The 24,327-nt window shown below is 42.6% G+C and overlaps 1 protein-coding gene across 3 annotated transcripts in view; it reads left to right on the plus strand.

Annotated features, from left to right (window-relative positions):
* Window positions 1–24,327, plus strand: part of ME3 (malic enzyme 3) — a 129,547-nt gene that overhangs the window by 32,206 nt on the left and 73,014 nt on the right. Inside the window, exon 3 of one of the 3 annotated variants that reach the window (XM_039342963.1) lies at window positions 19,885–20,028. The exons of 1 other annotated variant lie outside the window; for it this stretch is intronic. Coding sequence is in view for 1 of the 2 variants with exons in the window: in XM_039342962.1 (XP_039198896.1) it covers window positions 19,885–20,018 (134 nt within the window). In the remaining variant the exon portion in view is untranslated. The remainder of the gene's footprint in view (window positions 1–19,884; window positions 20,029–24,327) is intronic. One more of the 3 variants, XM_039342962.1, reaches the window with a different exon arrangement.

Below are 24,327 nucleotides of genomic sequence, written 5' to 3' on the forward strand. Positions count from 1 at the left end.
TATTGACCTTGCTTGTCTGAAGCCAGCTTAGAAGGTTGCAAATGGCAATCACATGGCTTCAGGATGTAAATCCATGCCAGTTGCCAAGTTTTGGGGCTTCCGGTTTTGCACAGTAGTGCAGCAGCCGAGGGATTGCGGGGCTCCGCACTCTACGGCCGATTTCTGCCTGATAGATAGGGGACCCTAAATGGGCCTGAAGTTGCCCCGTAGAGGCAACAAAGAAGGAAGTCCCGCCGATTGTGGAGAGATGGTGGTCAATCTGATTGGTTTGGGAAAAGCCTTCCAGAAACCAACAGGAGAAATGCTAGCTTAACTTCAGAGTCTAGCTCTAGCCCAAGCTACAAGTCAAGAAGTCAAATTTTGATCACCTGGTTGTGGTTGTAAGTTCGAGAAACAGTTGTAAGTCAGTTCTTTGAGTGCCATTTGAAGCTCAAATGGTCGCCAAATGGACAGTTGTAAGTCAAGGGCTATCTGCGCAATACGCATTAATATACTCTTTGAAATTTAAATTTCAGAATAAAAGAGATTCTTTTGAGTTTTAAAATATGAACGGGCAAGCTTTGATTTTCAGACTTTGATTTGTTCTATTATTTCAGTGGTCCTCAACCTGTGGGTCAGGACCCCATTTGGGGTCAAACAACCATTTCACGGGGGTCGCCAAACAACGCAGTCCACCATTTTTTTCCCCTTTTCCTTAGCTGTGCTACTCCCTTTTATTCTATTGGCTTTTGAAAGCCAATAGAATAGACTCTCTTGAATAGAGTCTAATTCTATTGGCTTTCAAAAGCCAATAGGAATTGTCCAGGCTGTCTCTGCCCTGCTGAGCCCGCCAAAAGTCCCATTCTGCAAACGGTGCTGCACCAGTTGAGTAGTCCTCGACTTAAGACCGGTTGAGTAGTCCTTGACTTACGACCGGTTGGAGGTCGCAGCATTAAAAAGGTTGAGAACCACTGTATTATTTGGTCTCTTTCACGTACAAATAATAGAAAAACACTTGCTTTCAACAGTGCTATTTCTTGTGGTATAAATTTGTTGTTTACTGGTTGGTAAAAAAAATCAGTGGCCTAAGCCTCTTAATATTTATTTTTTTCACTTAGCCCCCTTCCCAAAGTCTACAAATACAGGTAGTCCTCGACTTTAATGACCATTCGAAATTACAGCAGCACTGAAAAAAGTGACTTAAGACCATTTTGCACACACACATTCAATGCAAGCACCCCCATGGTCACGTGATCAAAATTCAGACGCTTGGCAACCAGTTCATATTTATGACCGTTGTTAGGTCCCAAGGTCATGTGATCCCCCTTTGTGACCTTCTGACGAGCAAAGCCCATGGGGAAGCCAGATTCACTTAATAACCAGGTTCCTAACTGATCAACTCCAGTGATTCACTTAACAACTGAGGCAAGACATGTCGTAAAATGGGACGAAGCTCACTTAACAAATGTCTCAGTTAACAACAGAAATTTTGGGCTCCATTGTGGTCGTAAGCCAAGGACGATCTGTAATGCAAAAAAGATTGAAATGTTCAGCTTAGCTCTCTGATTTGTTTTTGTTTTTTTTTTAATTGCATATCTGAGCTGGATCAGTTGCCTGTGCCTGTTTTAAGTCTTATACCCTTCAAAGAGTATTTTTAATGTGGCTTTTTCAGCATGCATCTGCTTTCTATAAGGGTAAAAACAAGGCAATCAGCTAGTGCATTTTAAATCAAGAGTTTTATTTTTCAGAATCTAATCCTGTAGTTGGGAGCAGATGAGGTGCTAATTATAAGTGGTGTTTTTCTTAAAGCTGAAGGGCTGCTCTCTTCGGGTTTAAAATGACAGTTTTCCACCCAGTTATAGCTTCTCATTCAGCTCACACTTAAAAAGCCTGCAAAGTAAAGAATATTTCAGTCTGTCAATCAGCTTAACATAAACATGCCTAAATCAATTATCAGTTTTGGAGGAGAAGAATGAAGAGAGTGACAGAAAGGAGTTGAAAATCCAGGCACACTTTTTCAAAGTGGTGTTTGTGAGCTAGTATGTTGCCTGAGATTTGGACAACTTTCTTAACATTGCATATGAAGAACGATTGCAGGAATTGGGTATGTCTAGTTCAGGGGTAGTCAACCTTGGCTCTTTTATGACTCGCTGGCTCAGGAATTCTGGGAGTTGAAGTCCACGAGTCATAAAAGAGCCAAGGTTGACTACCCCTGGCCTAGTTTAATAAAAAGGACTAGGGGTGACATGTTGGCAGTCTTCCAATATTTGAGGGGCTGCCACAAACAAGAGAGGGTCAGAATATTCTCCAAAGCGCCTGAAGGCAAGACAAGAAACAATGGATGGAAACTAATCAAGGAGAGAAGCAACCTAGAACTAAAGAGAAATTTCCTGACAGTGAGAACAATTAACCAGTGGAACGACTTGCCTCCAGAAGCTGTGGGTGCTCCAACACTGGTGGATTTTAAGGAGAGACTGGACAACCATTTGTCTGATATGGTATAGGGGTTCCTGCTAGAGCAGGGGGTTGGACTAGATGACCTCCAAGGTCCCTTCCAACTTTATTATTATTAATTAATTAAAAATACCCTTCAAATGGTGAGGGACCATGAATGGATTTCCAGAAAGCATTGCAGACTACAGGAACCGTCTGCGCTTCAGTTTGAGATGCAGACAACACAGACTCATCCCCAACAGCTTGCACCTGTGTTCAACAGTGAAGAGACACGGGGCAGAAAACATCCTGCACCCAAGAAGGCTCCACACACATATGCACCACTCTAGTGACCCTGTGGACACAGGTAAACCTCCAGGTGGCCTCAACGACTCTCTGAAAGAATGCAAATAACCGGCTGTCTGCAAGGAGTATAAATCCTTCCATCCCCCACCATCCAGTCAGAGCTGAAGAAGCTTCTTGGATGAGAAGCGAAAGGTCTTCAAAGAAAAACAAGAAAGCCCAGTTGTGTCGTGAAAAAAGCACCTGTCCTCCATGACAGCCTCATATCACTGTTTGCTGGCTGGGAACATTGTCAGTCAAAAGATGACGATATCAGCAGCCAATTTTTCCCATGTTCTTCTTGGGTCCTCAGATGTTAGAGATGAACAACAACAATATGTTTACCACGGTTTTTTTCCATGAAGAAGAAGCATTTTAGCAATTTTACAGACAACAATTGTTTTAGCAGGAGCAAATTAGAAAGAAAGGCTTCCTCTCTACCGCCACACCATTTAAACAATTTCTGTAATTTATTCCTGCCTTTGTAAACCTGCCAACTTCTTTTGGGCTGGAAGTAATCACTAATTATCTTTAAGTTTTATTTTTTTATTTTTTTTACCAAAATCCACAATCAGGATGTCTAACACTCCCACATAAATGATTGCTTCTCAGTGCTGAAATGAGACACAAGAGCGCTGAAAATTCTGGTAACCTGGAGAGATAATTAACATTATTGGAAAACATTCTTGTGCTGATTGTGAAGAACTGTTTTATGGATGACTTTCAGACACACCCAAAAAAATTAAAAACGTTTCCTGCCATTTTTCATCTGCTTTGTGAATTCTAAACTTGGAGATCCTCAGGAAGGATAAGCTGGAATGCTTTGAAATTAACCTGGAATAGCCGATGAATAGTAATCATCATCTCATCTGACCTCTTGTCTAAACCCAGTATAGACTTCCTGATCCTGTATCTTTATCTCAAGAGTGCGTAAACTCCAGATTTGAATATGCCATGTCCTTCAGCGTCCATAAAATTCTTTACTGGAATTCCCTGCAAAAGTCTGTGGATGCTCCAACACTGGAGGCTTTTAAGACCTAAGCTTCTTGCAGAAACACAAAAACAAGGAAGTCTGACTGTTATCTTCCTCTCTCCGTGAATCTTATGGTTCACTGCCAACCAGCTGGTATCTCTTCAGCGTAATTGTGCTGTTTCAGATAGCCATTATTGGAGACAATAAATATCAGTGCTTCATAAAGAGGAACATAGCAGAGGCCATAATGTTGAAATTCAAAGTTGGCAGTCCATCAGCTTCTAGCTTTAGAATAATCCCTAGATATTTCAGTCATCCCAAAAATGGTGAAGTTTCCAAAATGGGAATCACAAAAACATGAAAGAGAACAATGGATGTAAAACAAACTGCTGAAACAATTGGGTAGCAATGGACCTCTTCATTCTATGCCAGGGGTCTTCAAACTTGGCCCTTTTATGACTTGTGGACTTCAACTCCCAGAATTCCTCAGCCAGGCACGCTGGCTGAAGGATTTTGGGAGTTGAAGTCCACAAGTCATAAAAGGGCCAAGTTTGAAGAGCCCTGGTCTATGCTTATCCTCCAGATGCTCCATCACTGGAGGTTTTCCAGAAGAGACTGGACAGTCATTTGTCCAGAATGGCATGGGGTCTCCTGCTTGAGCAGGGGGTTGGACTAGAAGACCTCCAAGGTCCCTTCCAACTGTTAGGTTGTGTATGTTGTGCAGTATTTCTGCCATGGATTCTTTTGTTAGTCCTGAATCTATGGACATGAAGAAGACATGGATCTATGACATCAAATGAAACCATAATTTCATATTCTTCTACTTTTAGGTCTGATTTGCTGGAGGTACAATAGTGGGAATTTATAAAATATTTGAAACCGTCACGCTGGTTGGGGAATTCTGGGAGTTGAAGTTCACACAGCTTAACACTGCTTGTGACTGACCACTCCTGGGCTAGTTAAATGGTTAGAACAGGAGGTATGAGTATTTCAACTTAATACAGCGGTTCTCAACCTATGGGTCGCGACCCCATTTGGGGTCGATCGACCATTTTTCGGGGGTCGCCAAAGAAGGTGATCTGCCATTTCCCCCCCTCAGGGGGCGGTGCCGCGCATGCGCGTTGCGCATGGGGGCGGTATCGCACATGTGTGCCGCGCATGTGGGCGGCATCACGCATGCACCCCGCGCCGCGCATGCGCAGAACGTTTGTGTGACGGGGGTCGCCGTCACACAAACGTTGAGAACCACTGACTTAATAGCATGCAAAATGGAATGATGCTGTGATACTACTTTACTCTGGAGATATGTGCTAGTGGGGAATAATTAGATGAAAAAGAATTAACATGAATAGTTGGTTTTGTAACTGAAGAGATGCTACTAATTTCCAGAACTAGAGTGTTTTGGAAATAGCAAAATAATGTACTTTTGAAACAATGAATAAATATTTTCGTCAGGAGAATGAAAAATAGGCAGACCCCAATGAAACGAGCTTTTATGCAAGTTTTATACAGCTGGTAAGCAATTTTTTCTCAGGTAACCATGCAACTATTAAGCAGCACAAAAAGGAGCATTTTATGATTCAAAGGGAATAAAAGTAGAGCAGAATGATGAATAAAGATGTTGGAAAATATTAAGACAGAGAACAGAGAAGGAATTCATTTCTAAAGTGCACAATTTCTGAGTCATACCGTAGATATGCCAGAGGCAACAAGAATAAAACAAGTATGGGGGTGTTTTGCTCTTTTTTATGGGTTTATTAAATCATGGTGGTATTATTTTGTAAATCTTGACTGGAGCCAGAACTTTAAAAACGTGGTGTTTTATACTAAGAAAAGAATAAGCTTACTGAATAAGAGATTGGATTCAGTGAGAACCCCTGCTTGCAAGGAAATGATATAAAATCTTACCATTTATTTACTTACTATTTTTTACTTAATATTAATTTACTTCTACCTAACGTGCTAAGTTAGTACGTGGCTTATTTGATTTTAGCAGAGTGCAATGTGTGAACTAAGCCATTGTATAATCATATTTCACATTATCACATCGCAGAGTATGCGTGAAGTTGCCAGTTGTGGTTTGTTTAGTGAATCCAAGTTCAACATTTTATTGTAATTTCTTCGATGGACATGAGCCACCCAGAAACACTGAACACAAAGAAGTTTAGTAAATTATGGTTGGTCACACAGCCAGCCAGATATTTAGACTGGATTTGGCATTTTTATCCGCCTATCGAGTCCTTCCCAAAAACCTGGGATAGGCAGATGTGAATGTTTGATGGCGTTAAAAGTAGCATTGCAGGATATAATTATTAAGAAATAATTATTAAGAAACCCACAAAAAAGTCTGGACAACGGACTGCAGTACCTAGAGACAGTAGAATAGTAGAGGAAGAACTGGAGAAAATAACAAAATGCAAAGACCTGCAAACAGAAATAGAATGACTGTGGCAAAAGAAAGCTAAGGTAGTACCAATAGTAATAGGGACTTTGAGTCCGAAGCTTAAACATCTGGAGCACCAATTGAACACCATCAGCATTGACAAAATCACCACAATCAGTTGAAGAAGGCAGCTTTGCTTGGAACAGTTTTATATTAGATAGAATTCAGACATTTTTGTAGGTGTAGTTGCAGTGTGATAAAGCAGGGGTCCTCAACTATAGTCCGCGGGCCTGATACCAGGCCATAGCCTATTGGCCACTGGGCCACAGGAATAGCTGGGGAGCCCTCCCACTCATGGTAGTGCCACTGCGTCGGTGCTAGTGGCCCCATTTGCACATGCGCAGGTGCGCTAGCACCGCCACCACGTGGGCACCAATGGCCCATTTACACATGCTCACGGGCACCAGTACACTGCTGTGGGAGCATGCAGTCTACTTGTGCATGCGTGCACGCTAGTATCCCTGGGCCGCACACAGACACATTTTCCTGCTCCTCCCTTTCCTTCTGGGCCGCCAAGCTGGAAAGGCTGGGGAGCTGTGTGATAAAGGAAACTCAAATAACTCACTACAGATAGTCCTCAATTTACATCAGATCATTTAATGACTGTTTGAAGTTACAATGGCACTAAAAAAAGGGACTTACGATCGTTTATTTACACTTACAACCGTCCTTGACTTATGACCAGAATTGAGTCGTTGAACATTTCCAATGCTAAGTGAGACAGTTGTTAAGTGAGTTTTGTCCCATTTTATGAGTTTTCTTGCCACAGTTATTAAATGTTAGTAACAGGATTGTTAAGTGAATCTGGCTTCTCCATTGACTTTGCTTGTCAGAAGGTCGCAAAAGGGGATCACGTAACTCCGGAACACTGCAACCGTCATAAATGTGAGTCAGTTGCCAAGTATCTGAATTTTGATCACCTAGCCATGGGGATTCGGGGCTGTAAGTGTGAAAAACAGTCATAAGCAGTGGTGAAATTCAGCCAGTTTGGCAGGACCAGTAGCTAATTTTTTGTTGCCCAGGCCCAGAATAAACTTCCGAAAGTGGCATCTGCACAGAGAACCGGTTGTTCACATATTTGAATCCGAGCATTCGTCATAAGTTATTTTTTTCAGTGCCATTGTAACTTTAAACAATCACTAAATGAACTGTTTTGAATCAAAAATTATCTGTAATGTGTACCAATCAACAACTGTGTGGCTTTCATAAAATAGAGCACACAAAAAAGTAAGGTTCTACATTTAAGCAAGAAAAACCAAATGTACAGGTATAGTATAGGGGGTACCTTGCTCAATAGTAGTAACTGTGAGAGGGATCTCGGAGTCCTAGTGGACAATCACTTAAGTATGAGCCAGCCGTGTGCTGCAGCTGCCAAAAAAGCCAACACAGTGCTAGGCTGCATTAACAGAGGGATAGAATAAAGATCACATGAAGTGTTAATACCACTTTACAATGCCTTGGTAAGGCCACACTCGGAATCCTGCATCCAGTTTTGGTCACCACGATGTAAAAAAGATATTGAGACTCTAGAAAGTGCAGAGAAGAGCAACAAAGATGATCAGAGGACTGGAGGCTGAAACATATAAGGAACGGTTGCTGGAATTGGGTATGTCTAGTTTAATGAAGAGAAGGACAAGTGGGGACATGATAGCAGTATTCCAATATCTCAGGGGCTGCCACAAAGAAGAGGGAGTGAAGCTATTCTCCAAACGCCTGAAGGCAGGACAAGAAGCAATGGATGGAAAGTAATCAAGGAGAGAAGCAACCTAGAACTAAGGAGAAACTTCCTGAGAGTTAGAACAATTAACCAGTGGAACAACCTACCTCCAGAAGCGGTGAATGCTCCAACACTGGAAGTTTTTAAGAAGAGACTGGACAGCCACTTGTCTGAAATGGTATAGGGTTTCCTGCCTGAGCAGGGGGTTGGACTAGATGACCTCCAAGGTCCCTTCCAACTTTATTATTATTATTAAACATCATAGAAGTTGACAAAACACATGTTCCATGAATAAACCTACCTTAAATCCTCATAAAGGCATTATTAAACTAATCTTAAATAATCTTATTTTGTTACGTTTTTTGGTACAGGGCAAGGCTGATTTTTATTTAAAAGGAATCTAGTCCTTGCTACTACCAAATTTCTATTTGGACTGTACAGAAGCCACTTAAGGGATTAACTCCCAAACAACTGTGATGGATCTGACCAAGCTTGAGTATAATCTAGCAGATCAGGAAGCAAGAGAGAGCTAGAAAAGATGTTAAGAAAACATGTAGATTTTAAACCAGAACTATTTTTATTAGGAAAATATGATCAAGGAAGTGTATATTTAATGTTGCGTGTATTAACAGCAGCAAGAATTGTATGGAAAAATGAAGACACACCATCTGAAGAAGAGATAATCAAGAAAATACTTGACTGTGCAGAAATGGATAGACTTACGCTGAAGATTAAAGAAAAAGAAAACATACAATATTTTCAAATATGGGATGTATTTTATCGATGGCTGGAAGAACGGGGTAGAGATAAGGAATTTATTGTGTATTATTAAGTAAAACAAATGGACCTAGGTCCTAGACAATGTGTTGTTTACCAAGCACTTATGAATTGTAAATGTAGAAAATTAATAAAATATTATAAAAAAAAGGAAGCAAGAGAGAAGTATTCTCTCTCCATCACTCAATGAGAGAAAATTTCACATTCCCCATTATTCTGAATCTTTAATCTCCATTTAGTTGGTTCTCCAGGAATTTAGTGGTTCTGGACTTGGAATCGTTCATTAAATAATCATTCAAAGTTATGACAGGCTTGGAAAAAGGGACACATGCTCTGTCCTTTAAGTTACAATCATATCATCCTCCCTGTGTTTGTGGGGTAACAATTTGGGCATTTGGCAACTGGCTCACGTTTACGACCGTTGCAGTTCTGTTGACGTCACCTGATTGCAATCTGCCATCTTCCCAGCTGGCATCTAACGAGCAAAGCCAATTGGGGAAGTTGGATTCGCTTAATGACTCTATGATTCACTTAACAACCATAGTAATTTGTATAACAGCCGCAGTAAAAATGGTCGTATAGTCGGTCCACTCACACGATAACTCATTTAATGACCGCATCACTTAGAAAGCAAAATTCTAGTCCCGATTGTAGTCGTAAGGCGAGGACTATCTGTATCTAATATTTTCTACCGAGCCATTAGGATTTTCTGGGCTGCTAAGAGTAAAAAAAAGATTCCCCCAAATGCCTTTTTGTTCTAACGACAGTGAAAAAATGATTTTGACTGTAAGCAGGATTGAGCCATAGGGCCATGAATGCATGGCGCATATTAGCTACAGCTAATTTTGTTCCAGTGAGAAAGAGAAAATAGTGCAGCGTCTGTATGTGATTAAGACCTGGGACTAGGCTACAGAGAAGGATTGTTGTGGAATATAAAAGGAGAAATATTTGCTACTCGTTTCTGAACAGAAAACATCCATTTATGTCCAAGGCAACAAAAAGGAACAAAAATACCCTATTGAAAACCATTGTAAAGCTTTGTCCATTTTTAAGTGCCTTCCTTACTAGACTGAAATGAAAAGAGAGAGAGAGAGACTGTAGGGGAAAACATACCCCCCCCAAAAAAAATCACAGAGTAGATTTTTCTTTTCCAAGAACAAGTTGTTTTCGGTTTATTAACCCTTTACATAATTTGGCAGCCGGCAGAAGGAAAAAAAAACCCGGAAAGGTTCCCCTTTGTTAATATGAATGACCAAGAATACTTTTTCCTATTATTGATAAAATAAATAGCCTGTAACAAAGCTGAAAAGGAGTCCAGCTTGGAAAAGGAGTCTGGCAAGGCTGTATACTGTCGCCCTGCCTATTTAACTTATATGCAGAGCACATCATGAGAAAGACAGGGCTAGATGAAACAAAAGTTGGAATTAAGATTGCCGGGAGAAATATCAACAACCTAAGATATGCAGATGATACCACTCTAATGGCAGAAAGTGAAGAGGAACTAAAGAGCCTCTTGATGCAGGTGAAGAAGGGGAGTGCAAAAGTTGGCTTGAAACTCAACATTAAGAAAACCAAAATCATGGCATCCGGCCCTCTCAAATCCTGGCAAATAGATGGGGAAGAAATGGAGGTAGTGACAGATTTTATTTTTCTGGGCTCCAAGATCACCTCAAATGGGGACTGCAGCCAAGAAATTAAAAGACGCTTGCTCCTGGGAAGGAAAGCTATGGCAAATCTAGACAGCATACTAAAAAGCAAAGACGTCACCCTGCCAACAAAAGTGCGTATAGTCAAGGCCATGGTTTTCCCAGTTGCAATGTATGGCTGTGAAAGTTGGACCATAAGAAAGGCTGAGCGCCAAAGAATTGAGGCCTTTGAACTATGGTGCTGGAGAAGACTCCTGCGAGTCCCTTGGACTGCAAGGCGTTCAAACCGGTCAGTCCTAGAAGAGATCAACCCCGACTGCTCTTTAGAAGGCCAGATCCTGAAGTTGAAACTCAAGTACTTTGGCCACCTAATGAGAAGGAAGGATTCACTGGAGAAGAGCCTAATGCTGGGAAAGATTGAGGGCAATAGAAGAAGGGGACGACAGAGAATGAGAGGCTGGATGGAGTCACTGAAGCAGTAGGTGTGAATTTAAATGGACTCCAGAAGATGGTAGAGGACAGGAAGACCTGGAGGAACATTGTCCATGGGGTCGCGATGGGTCAGACACGACTTCGCAATTAACAACAACAACAATAACAGACAAAGCTGAACGTCACGGTCAATGAATGCATCTATCTCCAAAGTGATGGGGTGATTGTTAAGTCCTCCTTTACTCTTGAAGTTGTGTCTTAGTAATCCAAAGAACTCTGGCTCAAAGCCTTTGAAAAGAGTTCCTTAGCCTTTTGCAACAGCAGATAGGTGGACTCCCAGCTTCCACCGTTCTCATCGGGCATCGCCAACCACTATGCAGGATATAAATCAGTGATGGCGAACCTTTTAGAGACCGAGTGCCCAAACTGCAACCCAAAATCCACTTATGCATCGTCGGGTGCTGGGTGGGTGTGGCCCATTGGCTGGGTGTGGCCCATTGGCTGGGTGTGGCCCATTGGCTGGGCATGGCTGCCATGGTAACGGCAGACTGGGTGGGACTAAAAAGTTCAATCAATCAATTCCAACTTTGCAAGTTCTTTTTTTTCCCCGTGAGAAGTTGAAATTGACTTTTTTTATTTTGCACACAGCGGCGGAGGCCTAAAGCGAAAAGGTTTTATAAAACCCAGCTGAAGGCCTAGGACTGGGGCGACGGCGCGCATGCCCACAGAGAGGGCTCTGAGGGCCGCCTCTGGTACCCGTGCCATAGGTTCACCACCAATGATATAAATCATGGGGAAGTCATACTATCTATTAAAGACCTTGGAAGTCTTCTAGTCCAACCTGCTGCTCAAACAGGAGGGGTCTTCAAACCTGGCCCTTTTATGACTTGTGGACTTCAACTCCCAGAATTCCTCAGCCAGGCACACTGGCTGAGGAACTCTGGAAGTCCACAAGTCATAAAAGGGCCAAGTTTGAAGATCCCTGCCCTGTAGTATTCCAGACAAATGGTTGTCCAATCTCTTCTTTAAAAACTTCCAATGTTGGAGCACCCACAACTTCTCAAGGCAAGCATTCCACTGGTTGACTGTTCTCACTTGTCAGGAAATTTCTCCTTAGTTCTAGGTTGCTTCTCTCCTTGATTAGTTTCCATCCGTTGCTTTTTGTCCTGCCTTCAGGTGCTTTGGAGAATAGGTTGACACCCCCCCTCCTTTAATAAGATAAATGGAAGTTCTTCTATGGCTAACAGGCTGGTGAAGCTTGGCTTACGTAACTGATGTGGGAATAAAAGTCTGCTGAATCTCATGAAAGATTTTTAAGATGAGAAAGTTAAACTGATCACCCCTAAGGCTGATATTGCTGAGGAATTGCCTTCTTCTAGGATCATATAACCATGAGGCCAGCGTCCACCATTTCCCAATTTTAATATTCTTACAAACCAGCCATATCTGTTTCAGGAAGCTGAGGAGCAAAGCCCAAAGCTATTGTTCTCACTATTTTGCTTCCTGTTTGCAACCCAACTTTTTCCAATATGTTCCACAGTACCGCTGCAGTTGACATCAGTGGACCACCATCTTGCATGAATGTGTCTGTCTCCTTGGAGCAGTGTTTCTCAACTTTGGCAACTTTTAAGATATGTGGACCTCAACTCCCAGAATTCTCAGCCAGCTTGGATGTGTTTAGGGTGTCTTGAACACCCTTAATCCAAAATGCCAACAAGACTCCTGTGGTTGGCTGGACCTCATCAAAGGAAGTTTGTCTAGAAAGCAGGGTTTCCCAATCTTGTCCCCAAGGTGCTTTTTCAAGGCAACTGGACTTCTTTTGTTTTTCCTTGAAGACATTTCGCTTCTCATCCAAGAAGCTTCTTCAGTTTCTGACTGAAGCTTCTTAGAAGAGAAAGGAAACATCTTCAAGGAAAAACAAAGAAAGTCCAGTTGTCTCTTGAAAAAGCACCTTTGGGACAACCGTGATCTGGAGAATCTCCATAGACCTTTCCCAATCTTGGCAACTTTAAGATGCATAGTGAGAAGAAAGGAAGGAAGGAAGGAAGGAGGGAGGGAGGGAGGGAAAGAAGGAAGGAAGGAAGGAAGGAAGGAAGGAAGGAAGGAAGGAAGGAAGGAAGGAAGGAAGGAAGGAAGGAAGGACATGCCATCCACTATGCCCTCCAATATTAGTTTATTTGCTTTGTTTAATTTGATTTAATGCTGCTTGACTCCAAATGCCTCCAGGAGGCTGTTAGGACAGTTATATAAACATAAACAGGGAGTTTTAAGTATGCATCTCTGCCTTTGTGTTTGCATAAGAATTCTTTTTGTCTTTTTCTGAATTTGATTGACAGGGGTCATTAGGAAACATGCATGCAGAGGCGGTGAACAACCATGTGTTGATTGTCTGAATAGATTGGAGGCAGATAACCTTGGAATTATTTTTTTATTCTTCCATTCCGTTGTTGGCATCTCCATGCCATATTTTTCCCAACCTGGGCATTGGAAATCGGCAGCGAAGCCGGCTTTATCAATATTCGAAAGAATGGCATGATTGAAAATTGGCATTTGGGCCTCAAGGTCAAAAGAGAGCAAAGTTCACCCCGCAGGCTTGGCCTCCCTCCTCAATGACGCATGAACCCTTCCCAGTCCAGATTTGCTGGACTTAAAAAAAAAGCGACATCAGGAAATAATCACAGGAAAACGGATGCCTTATGGCTAGCCATGTTTCCTTTGGCATTAGCAGGCCATTGGGATTCAGCCTCCAGAATTTTCTCATCCTAGAAGTCAGTTTAAAAAAAAAAAGCTATTAGGGAATAATCATCACTGCTGACTAAGAAATCTCTAGCGGCACAGCTAGTAGATTTTTGTTTCAGAGGCAGCTGTGAGAGGAAGGCTGCAAGGGTGGGATTGCAGATTGATTTGCCAAAAAGCAACTAGCTAGATCAGGAGTAGGCAACCTTGGCTCTTTTATGACTCGTGGACTTCAACTCCCAGAATTCCTGAGCCAGTCATGCTGAGGGGAAAGGGAGAGGTTTCCAAGCTGAGCCATGCTGGCTCAGGAATTCTGGGAGTTGAAGTCCCCAAGTCATGAAGGGGCCATAGTTCCCCCATGCTGGCTGAGGAATTCTGGGAGTTGAAGTCCACAAGTCATGAAGGAGCCAAAGTTTCCCTCATGCTGGCTCAGGAATTCTGGGAGTTGAAGTCCCCAAGTCATGAAGGGGCCATAGTTCCCCCATGTGGCTCAGGAATTCTGGGAGTTGAAGTCCCCAAGTCATGAAGGGGCCATAGTTCCCCCATGCTGGCTCAGGAATTCTGGGAGTTGAAGTCCCCAAGTCATGAAGGGGCCAAAATTTCCCTTATGCTGGCTCAGGAATTCTGGGAGTTGAGTTCACATGTCATAAAAGAGCCAAGGTTGCCTACCCCTGAGCTAGATAGACCAGGGGTCCCCAACCCTGGTCTGTGGAGCAGTACCGGGCCGCGGCATGCCAGCAACCAGTCCACACAAACAAGAAAAGCCCCATCCACAGGATGCAGGCAGCACACAAAACCACACACGCACCCTCCGGTCCATGGAAAAACTTCTCTCCATGGAACCGGTCCCTGGTGCCCCAAAGATTGGAGACCTCTGAGCTAGACAGCGGTCCGAAAGTTGAAGGGTGGTAAATGCAGGTAAAGGCCTGGATCTTTTTGGGAGACACGAATGACCGGTGGTCCAAGATGTCACCAAGTCTTCCATTCCAAATATCCAGCCCTCTCCTTTTCTAATTGTGTAAGTCAGCACAGAGGTTTTACAAGCAGTCCTCGACTTAACAACCATTTGTTTAGTGACCGCTCGAACTTAACAATGGCACTGCAAAAAAGTGACATGACCCTTTCCCCCGCTTACGACCATTGCAGCATCTCATGTTCACGTGGTCAATATTCAGACACTTGGCAACTGGCATGTCTTTGGGACAGTTGCAGTGTCCTGGAAGGGGGTGGGGTTCATGGGATCCTTGTTTGTGACCCTCTGACCAACAAAGTCCACAGGGAAGACAGATTCTCTTAACAATCGTGTCACTAGGTTAACAACTACAGTGATTCCCTTAACAACTGTGGGCAAGAAAGGTTGTAAAATGAGGCAAAATTCACTTAACAAATGTTTCACTTATCAACAGAAATGTTGGGCTCAGTTATGGTCGTAAGTCAAAGACTACGTGTTCCAACAAACTGCGTAAACATGTAACTCAGTTAATAACTGCAGTGGTTCACTGCAGCAAAAAGATCATAAAGTGGAGCAAAATTCTCTTTAACAACTGTCTTGCCTAGCAATGGAAAAGTTGGGCTCAGTTGTGGTCATTGAGGACCACCTATGAGGTTCTTTCAGGTATTACAGGGAGTCCCCAACTTACAACCATTCATTTAGTGACTGTTCAACAATACAACGACACTGAAAAAAAATGACTTAGGACCGGTTCTCACCACTTATGACAATTGCAGCATTCCTGTGGTCAAATGATCAAAGTATGGGCACTCCGCAATTGGCATGTATTTATGACACTTGCATTATCCCGGAAAGGGTATATTTGGACAGTGGTGGGATTCAAATACCTGAAGAACCAATTCTCTTATTGGATACTGAACCGGTGCAAACCGGCTGAATCCCACCACTGTATTTGGATCATGTGATCACGGGAATGCTGCAATGGTCATAAGTAATAATAATAATAATAAAGTTGGAAGGGATCTTGGAGGTCATCTAGTCCAACCCCCCTGCTCAAGCAGGAAACCCTATACCATTTCGGACAAATGGCTGTCCAGTCTCTTCTTAAAGACTTCCAGTGTTGGAGCATTTACCGTTTCTGGAGGCAGGTTGTTCCACTGGCTAATTGTTCTAACTGTCAGGAAGTTTCTCCTTAGTTCTAGGTTGCTTCTCTCTTTGGTTAGTTTCCACCCGTTGCTTCTTCTCCTGCCTTCAGGCGCTTTGGAAAATAGCTTGACTCCCTCTTTTTTGTGATAGCCCCTGAGATATTGAAACACAGCTATCATGTCCCCCCTCGTCCTTCTCTTTGTTAAACTAGATGTAGCCAATTCCAGCAACCGTTCCTTATATGTTTTAGCCTCCAGTCCCCTGGTCATCTTTGTTGCTCTTCTCTGTATTCTTTCTAGAGTCTCAACATCTTTTTTACATCGTGGTGACCAAAACTGGATGCAGTATTCCAAGTGTGGCCTTACCAAGGCATTGTAGAGTGGTATTAATACTTCACGTGATCTGGATTCTATCCCTCTGTTAATGCAGCCTAGCACTGTGTTGGCTTTTTTGGCAACTGCAGCACAAGGCTGGCTCATATTTAAATGATTGTCCACTAGGACTCTGAGATCCCTCTCACAGTTACTACTATTGAGCAAGATACCCCCTATAGTATACCTGTACGAAATATGAAATATGCACTATGATCACCGTTTGTAAGCTTCCCAGCTGGCTTCTGACAAGCAGTCAATGCAGGGGGAGCCAGATTTGTTTAACGACCATGTGATTTATTAGCAACTGCAGCTATTCGCTTAACAACTGCAGCCAAAAGGTCGTAAAATGGGGCATAACTTCTGCCTTGCTTAGCAACGGAAATTTTTGGCTCAGTTGTGGTGATAAGTCGAGGACTACCTATGTTAAGGTTCTGGGGAGAATTCCAAAAATCCTGCAGACTTTCCTAGCCTAGTGCGGTTTGGCTGACTTATCAAATGCTGTGCATTTCTGAAGAACCTTTTAAACAAATAAATGTTAAAGATTGTACTCTAGAATTCTTGGCTTACCTTTTGCTATATTTGGCAAAAAAAAAAAAACAATTGTCATCTTCAGTAACTTTTTGCATTTCCTTGTCTCTGGAAGAAGGAAATTGCTTTCCTGGCAGATTTTGTTGACACAAAGTCTTTCTCAGAGCCATTGCAGTGACTAAACAGAGCGGATTAGGACATTCCTGCCAAAAATAATATTGTTTTCATTTAATTATTGCAATTGGGAGAATCCAAAAAAATGAAACACGCACATTATATCAAACATCCCATTTTGAGAGTCGCCAAGGGAGGATGCATGACTCATGGCCCCTACATAACAGCAAACAAATTCAACTATCTTAAATAGCCTGAGAAGATATATTGGGGTGAGTTGGACAAAAATATTTTTTATTCAGGCTTGGCTTTCCTTTCTGTTCCTTGGAATAATTTTCCATGTCTTTTTAAAAAATCCTTGCTATTAACTTAGAAGCACAATATATACATTTTCTCAGTTTCTCTCATTTCTAATTTTATTACCTCTGGAACTGTGCAGTAATCCAAATTCCAAGAACAAAGTATGCTTTGGAGTGAATATTGACATCTTTACAGTAAGGATAGCTTTTCCCATGCTTGCACAATTGCGTAGTGCACAAAACTGGCACATTTGGTCTAAAGATATGCCAATGGATGTGAGGTAGGCAGCTATGCACAGTCCAGATCTCCTTTTCCACATCTTTGATCCCAGATTTACTGCACAAATCCCTTCACTGCCATAATTTACTCCAATCCTCTCTTTAATGATGGCACTTTTAGCCTTTTTAATTAAGGATGAGATCAATACACAGAGAGTGAAACTGTGAGTGGGACTTCAATTTTAGTGTTTCCAGATGCATCTCACTGTGAAAGAGAGCAGTTTGGTCTAGTGCTTAAGGTACCAGGCTAGAAAGCAGGAGACGGTGCGTTCTAGTCCCACCTTAGGCATGAAAGCCAGCTGGGTGACTTTGGGCCAATCACGAGGAGACGGTGAGTTCTAGTCCTGCCTTAGGCATGAAAGCCACCTAAGGTGATCTTTGACCAATCCCTCTCCCTCAGCCCAACCCACCCCACAAGGTTGTTGTTGTGCGGAAAATAGGAGGAGGAAGGTGTGTTGGATATATTCACCACCTTGAGTTATTTGTAAACATAATAAAAGGCAGGATAAAAATAAATAAAATAATTAAGTGAAACAAATAATGGACAAAATGATCTCTTGGCAAGATTCACGTCAATTTGAAAAACACATTGTCTGCCACAAGGAGCACAGTTTTGGATTAAAGGCATTTAAAATAGCACTGATTCAGAATCAGTCACCAAGATTGATTCTTTTTAACAATCTAAATTTATTGTAGAAGCAGCACTGGGTTTTATCGGGAGTTTTCAACAGAGAGTCCTGGGACTAATTAATATAAGATACCATTGTACCAATGCTCCTGCATTCTGTGCTGTATGTTTGCTACACCAAGTTGCTGGATTGCTTAAATCACATCTTCCTAGGTCAGTGGTGGCCAACGTGTGGCACGCGTGCCAGAGGCCACATCAGAACCCTCTCTGTGGGCATGCGCGCCATGCCCCGGAGATGGCAACTGTCTCTCTTCAACCAGCCGCCCGCTAACTCGCCGACGTCCCACGTGGCCGGATGCATCCCGGCATGGCTGGTTTCCCTCCCCCCTGTACTGTCCCTCCTGGCCTCGCATGCTCTCCTTTTCCTGGGCACGACCCACTACATTCACCTCCTCAGCTGTCGGCCGGCCGTCCAGCTCAGAGGCGGCTTCTCTGAACTCCTGGCAATGGGCTGCGGAGCCCCAGAGTGCACCAGTTGAGGGGCCGGCAGAATGTGGCTGCTGACGGACACCATTGGCCCCCATGCACTTGCTGGCCTCTGTGTGCAGGGGCCGATGGTGTCAGGCTGCAGCCGCCCTGGCCCCTGCCTCGCCTTGCCCCGCAGGATGAGCCTCCTGCCCACCTCCCCACCTGCCAGAGACCCCCTGGATCTCCCCCAACCCTGCCCGGTCCCCACAGATGTCCTTCTCTATGAGCAACATCGAGGTGACCATGCCCACTTTGACCACACCCACCCAGTCTGCCATGACCACTACAGCCACGCCCACCCAGTGGGCCACAGCGATAAATAAGTGGGTTTGGGGTTGCAGTTTGGGCACTCGGTCTCTAAAAGGTTCGCCATCATTGTCCTAGGCTGTATATTATCTAGTGAACAATAACTACAGAACTCATTGCTGATCTGTGCTCAGCTACTTTGCTTTGCTTTAAATTGATCTTCTACACAACTGCAAGTTTAAAGTGAACTTGGAAAGTGAGATCAATTGCACTCATTAAGCTATTTTTCTTTACAACTTCTCTGTCTTTGGAAGAGTTTACCAATTAGAAAATTAATACAAGTAGTCCTCAAATTACAATCATTCATTTAGTAGTAATAGTAATAGTAGTAGTAGTAGTAGTAGTGATAATAATAATAATAATAATAATAATAATAATAATAATAATAATAATACAGTTGGAAGGGACCTTGGAGGTCATCTAGTCCAACCCCCTGCTCAAGCAGGAAACCTTATATCATTTCAGACAAATGGCTGTCCAGTCTCTTCTTAAAAACTTCCAGTGTTGGAGCATTCATCGCTTCTGGAGGCAGGTTGTTCCACTGGGTAATTGTTCTAACTATCAGGAAGTTTCTCCTTAGTTCTAGGTTGCTTCTCTCCTTGATTAGTTTCCACCCATTGCTTCTTGTCCTGCCTTTAGGCGCCTTGGAAAATAGCTTGACTCCCTCTTCTTTGGGGCAGCCCCTGAGATATTGGAACACTGCTATCATGTCCCCCCTCGCCTTCTCTTCATTTTGTTAGATAGTGCCCAGTGTTCAAGTCTGTCCAGATCCTCCTGTATCCTAAGCCTGTCTTCTGGACTGTTGGCTATTCCAGAAGACAGGCTTAAGATACAGAAGGATCTGGACAGACAGCGACTGTTCGAAGTTACAACGGCACTGAAAAAAGTGACTTCTCACATGACCGCTGCAGTATCCCCAGGGTCAGTTGATCAAGATTCGGACGCTTGGCAACTGACTCATATTTATGACGGTTGCAGTGTCCCTGAGTCATGTGATCTCCTTTTGCGACCTTCCGGCAGGCAAAGTCAATGGGGGAGCCAGATTCACTTAACAACTGCAGTGATGCACTTCACCACTGTGGCAAGAAAGGTCATAAAATGGGGCAAAACTGGCTTAACAACTGTCTCGCATACATTTTGCAATCAATTTTGGCCATAAGTTGAGGACTACCTGCAATACTTTTTTTTCTTTTAAGGGAGTGGTTCTGTCCCATTGTTTTAACACACTCCTCCTCTCTTCCATTCCTTCCAGGGTATGGCCTTCACCCTTGAAGAGAGGCTCCAGCTTGGAATACACGGTCTTCTTCCGCCTTGCTTCCTGAGCCAAGATGTCCAAGTTCTCCGGGTCCTCAAAAGCTACGAGACCAAATCCAATGATCTAGACAAGTGAGCAGAAGTGAGCTGGGGATGCCTGCACAAATCTTACAGTTAGAACTAGATGCTCTGAAACTTGGATTTTGACCCTTCAGGTTTCTTTCTTTGGTTGAAAAACCAAATGTACAAATATAGTATAGGAGATACCCTGCTCAATAGTAGTAACTGTGAGAGGGACCACGGAGTCGTAGTGGACAATCACTTAAATATGAGCCAGCAGTGTGCTGCAGCTGCCAAAAAGGCCAACACAGTGCTGGGCTGCATTAACAGAGGGATAGAATCAAGATCACGTGAAGTATTAATACTGCTTTACAATGCCTTGGTAAGGCCACACTTGGAATACTGCATCCAGTTTTGGTCACCGCGATGTAAAAAAGATTTTGAGACTCTAGAAAGAGTACAGAGAAGAGCAACAAAGATGATTAGGGGACTGGAGGCCAAAGCATATAAGGAAAGGCTGCTGGAATTGGGTATGTCTAGTTTAATGAAGAGAAGGATGAGAGGGGTCATGATAGCAGTCTTCCAATATCTCAGGGGCTGCCACTAAGAAGAGGGAGTCAAGCTATTCTCCAAAGCGCCTGAAGGCAGGATAAGAAGCAGCGGATGGAAACTAATCAAGGAGAGAAGCAACCTAGAACTAAGGAGAAACTTCCTGATAGTTAGAACAATTAACCAGTGGAACAACCTGCCTCCAGAAGTGGTGAATGCTCCAACACTGGAACTTTTTAAGAAGAAACTGGACAGCCATTTGTCCGAAATGGTATAGGGTTTCCTGCCTGAGCAGGGGGTTGGACTAGATGACCTCCAAGGTCCCTTCCAACTTTATTATTATTATTATTATAAACTGCCAATTGGCTGTCATCTTACTGTGCATTTTGTCCTAAGAGACTAGCTGTTCCCAGATCAGTCTTATAATTTCTATGCTAGCTTTGTTTCCAGCTCCTATTAAGGTATCCATCCAACAGAAATAGTAAACTGACCCCAGCTATCCGCACTGTGTTCAGACATTTTCCCACATAGATAAGCACTTCCTCGAACTGTTACTGTGACATGACCTCTCGTAGTCTCTTCTTTGACCCAATATTCTTCTCCATGCTGTAAACGTGGCAGACACTGTTGAACTTTTAAAGGACTGTAGGAACTTTTTTTAATGTAGCATCTCTACAGCATTTGTAAAAGGAAGCGCACACACCCTTCCTCCCTAAAACATATAAGGAAAGGCTGCTGGAATTGGGTATGTCTAGTTTAATGAAGAGAAGGACAAGGGGAGATATGATAGCAGTGTTCCAATATCTCAGGGGCTGCCCTAAAGAAGAGGGAGTCAAGCTATTTTCCAAAGCACCTGAAGGCAGGACAAGAAGCAACGGGTGGAAACTAATCAAGGAGAGAAGCAACCTAGAACTAAAGAGAAACTTCCTGATAGTTAGAACAATTAACCAGTGGAACGACTTGCCTTCAGAAGTTGTGGGTGCGCCAATCCTGGAGGTTTTTAAGAAGAGATTGGACAACTGCTTGTCTGAAATGGTATAGGGTTTCCTGTCTGAGCAGGGGGTTGGACTAGATGACCTCCAAGGTCTCTTCCAACTCTGTTATTCTGTTATTCCCTGCTGGTCTTTGAAAAAAAACTGAAAAAACACCAAGTCTATCACAAAACATCAACTTTATGCATTGTATTATTTTATTTCTAAAATTTATTAGCTTTCCTTCTTGGCACATGCTTTCTTTGGGCAGCTTACAATATTAAAAGATAAAACTGTATACATTCTAATAATATAAATACTATAAAAAATCAACCTAGCTGAAACAAATGGGCGGGGAGGGAGTATGATGAGAAGGGGAGAGGGTGGGAAACTAAAAAAAACAATGCAAAATAATGATGTCTCTTGTTTTGTATCCTTTATTCCTCCATGGTTACTATTCTGGGTACTATACACTAAAATCTATTTTTTCAGTGTTAATGGGAAAAAGATGGGAGCTATTTCACCGTTGAATCATAGCCTAAAGCATTAGGAGAAAAATCCAGTTTTAATCCTTCTCTAAATAAATTTATTAAAACCGATGGCAATAATTTAAAAATCGGGAGTTGAACAATGCTTCCTTATGTCCTTCCCTTCCCTTTTAATGAAAAATCTCTGCCTTCTTTGGGAAGAACTTTATAATTATAGTCTGGTCTCAAATATTCCATCCTTGGGATGATGTCTGAGTAAGTGGTAACTTTGCACATTCAAATAAACGTGGATGAAACTGACTTCCTGGAGACCTTTCAATCAGCGTTTCATCTGGGATATAAGTCCTCGACTTACAACCTTCATTTCGTGACCATTCAGAGTTACAACAGCATTGAAAAAAGTGACATGACCGCTTTTCACACTTGCGACCGCTGTAGCCGTCCCCATGATCACGTGAACAAAATTCAGATGCTGACTCATATTTATGACGGTTGGGGTATCCCGTGATCATGTGATCCCCTTTTGCGACCTTCTGACAAACAAAGCCAATGGGGGAGCCAGATTCACTTAACAACCGGATTACTAACTTAACAACTGCAGGGATTCACAATAACTTTGGCAAGAAAGGTCACAAATGGGGCAAAACTCTCTTAACAAGTGTCTTGTTTAGCAAAGGAAGTGTTGGGCTCAATTATAGCCATAAGTCGAGGACTACCCTGTAATACTGCTTTCTCATGTTGGTGGATGATCCCATTCCAAAAAGCTAAATGGAAGGAATGTTGATAGGGATCTTGCATATCTCAGCACCTTTTAATATGTTTAATGTCTTTTTGTAGTAATCCTGGTTTTCGGAGATGCCCAGAAAGTGCTTCTATGGAAACTATTTTTTACCACTTAACTTGCTATTATTATCGATCATCGCACAGTCAGCCAGATGTTCAGACTGGATTTGGCATTTTGTCTACCTATCGAGTCCTTACCCAGGACCTGGGATAGGCAGATGTGGATGTTTGATGGTATTACAGATATCGTCGCAGGATGGAAGCAGTTCCTAATAAGGCCGCCTTTTGCAATTGACTAATAGCGAATTTGTCAATGCCAATGGTGTTCAAGTGGTGCTCCAGTTGTTTTGGGATTGCACCCAAGGAGCCTATGACTATTGGTACTACCCTTGCTTGCTTTTGCCACAGTCTTTCTATTTCTATTTGTAGGTCTTTGTATTTTGTTATCTTCTCCAGTTCTTTCTCTTCTATTCTGCTGTCTCCAGGCACTGCCACGTCCACTATCCAGACTTTTTTGTCTTTCTTATCGACAATTGTTAAGTCTGGGGTGTTATGTTGCAGGTGCTTGTCTGTTTGAATTCTGAAGTCCCAGAGCAGTTTAATTTTATCATTTTCTATGACTTTCTCTATTTTATGATCCCACCAGTTTTTGCTTACAGGCAAATGATATTTTTTGCAGATCTTCCAATGCACCATTGTTGCTACTTTGTCATGCCGCTGCTTGTAATCAGTCTGTGCAATCTTCTTGCAACAGCTTACCAAGTGGTCCACTGTTTCTTCAGCTTCTTTGCATAGGCGGCACTTACTGTCTGTTGCTGTCTTCTCAATTTTGACTTTGTATGCATTTGTCCTTAAGGCTTGGTCTTGTGCAGCCAGAATTAGTCCCTCGGTCTCTTTCTTCAATTTTCCTGCTCTTAGCCATTGCCAGGTTTTATTATTATCTGCTTTCCCAGCTATTTTTTTCATGTATTGGCCATGTAGTGCTTTGTCTTCCCATGCCTCTATTCTGTTCTTCATTTGGTCTTTCTTGTAGGCCAGTTTGGTCTCTCCAGTAGTTAGTAAGCCTTCCTGATATACTAATTTCAGTGCATCTTCATCATTGTTCTTCAGATATTCTTCCAAAGCCATTTTTTCTTCTTCAACCATCTGATGTACTTGTAGCATTCCACGCCCACCTATTTGCCTTGGTAGATAAAGTCTATCAATGTCACTGCGTGGATGAAGGGCATGATTCATTGTCATTATTTTTCTGGTCTGCCTATCCATTGCTTTTAGTTCTGCTTGAGTCCAGTCCACTATTCCAGCTGTGTACCTAATGACTGGGATTGCCCAGGTGTTGATTGCCTTTATGGTATTTCCTCCATTGAGTTTGGATTTTAAGATCTTCTTCACTCTCTTGATGTATTCACCTCTAATCTTTTTCTTGACTTCAGTGTGCTTGATGTTGTCAGCTTGAAGGATACCCAAGTATTTGTAGTACTCTTCCTCATCCAGACTCTTAATGTTATTTTCGTGGGGCATCTTGATTCCTTCAGTTTTCATTATTTTTCCTTGTTTGATAGTAAGTGTGGCACATTTGTCCAAGCCAAA

Source organism: Crotalus tigris, unplaced genomic scaffold, assembly GCF_016545835.1.
Source record: "Crotalus tigris isolate CLP2741 ecotype Arizona unplaced genomic scaffold, ASM1654583v1 scf7180000017828.1554129, whole genome shotgun sequence".
NCBI lineage: Eukaryota > Metazoa > Chordata > Lepidosauria > Squamata > Viperidae > Crotalus > Crotalus tigris.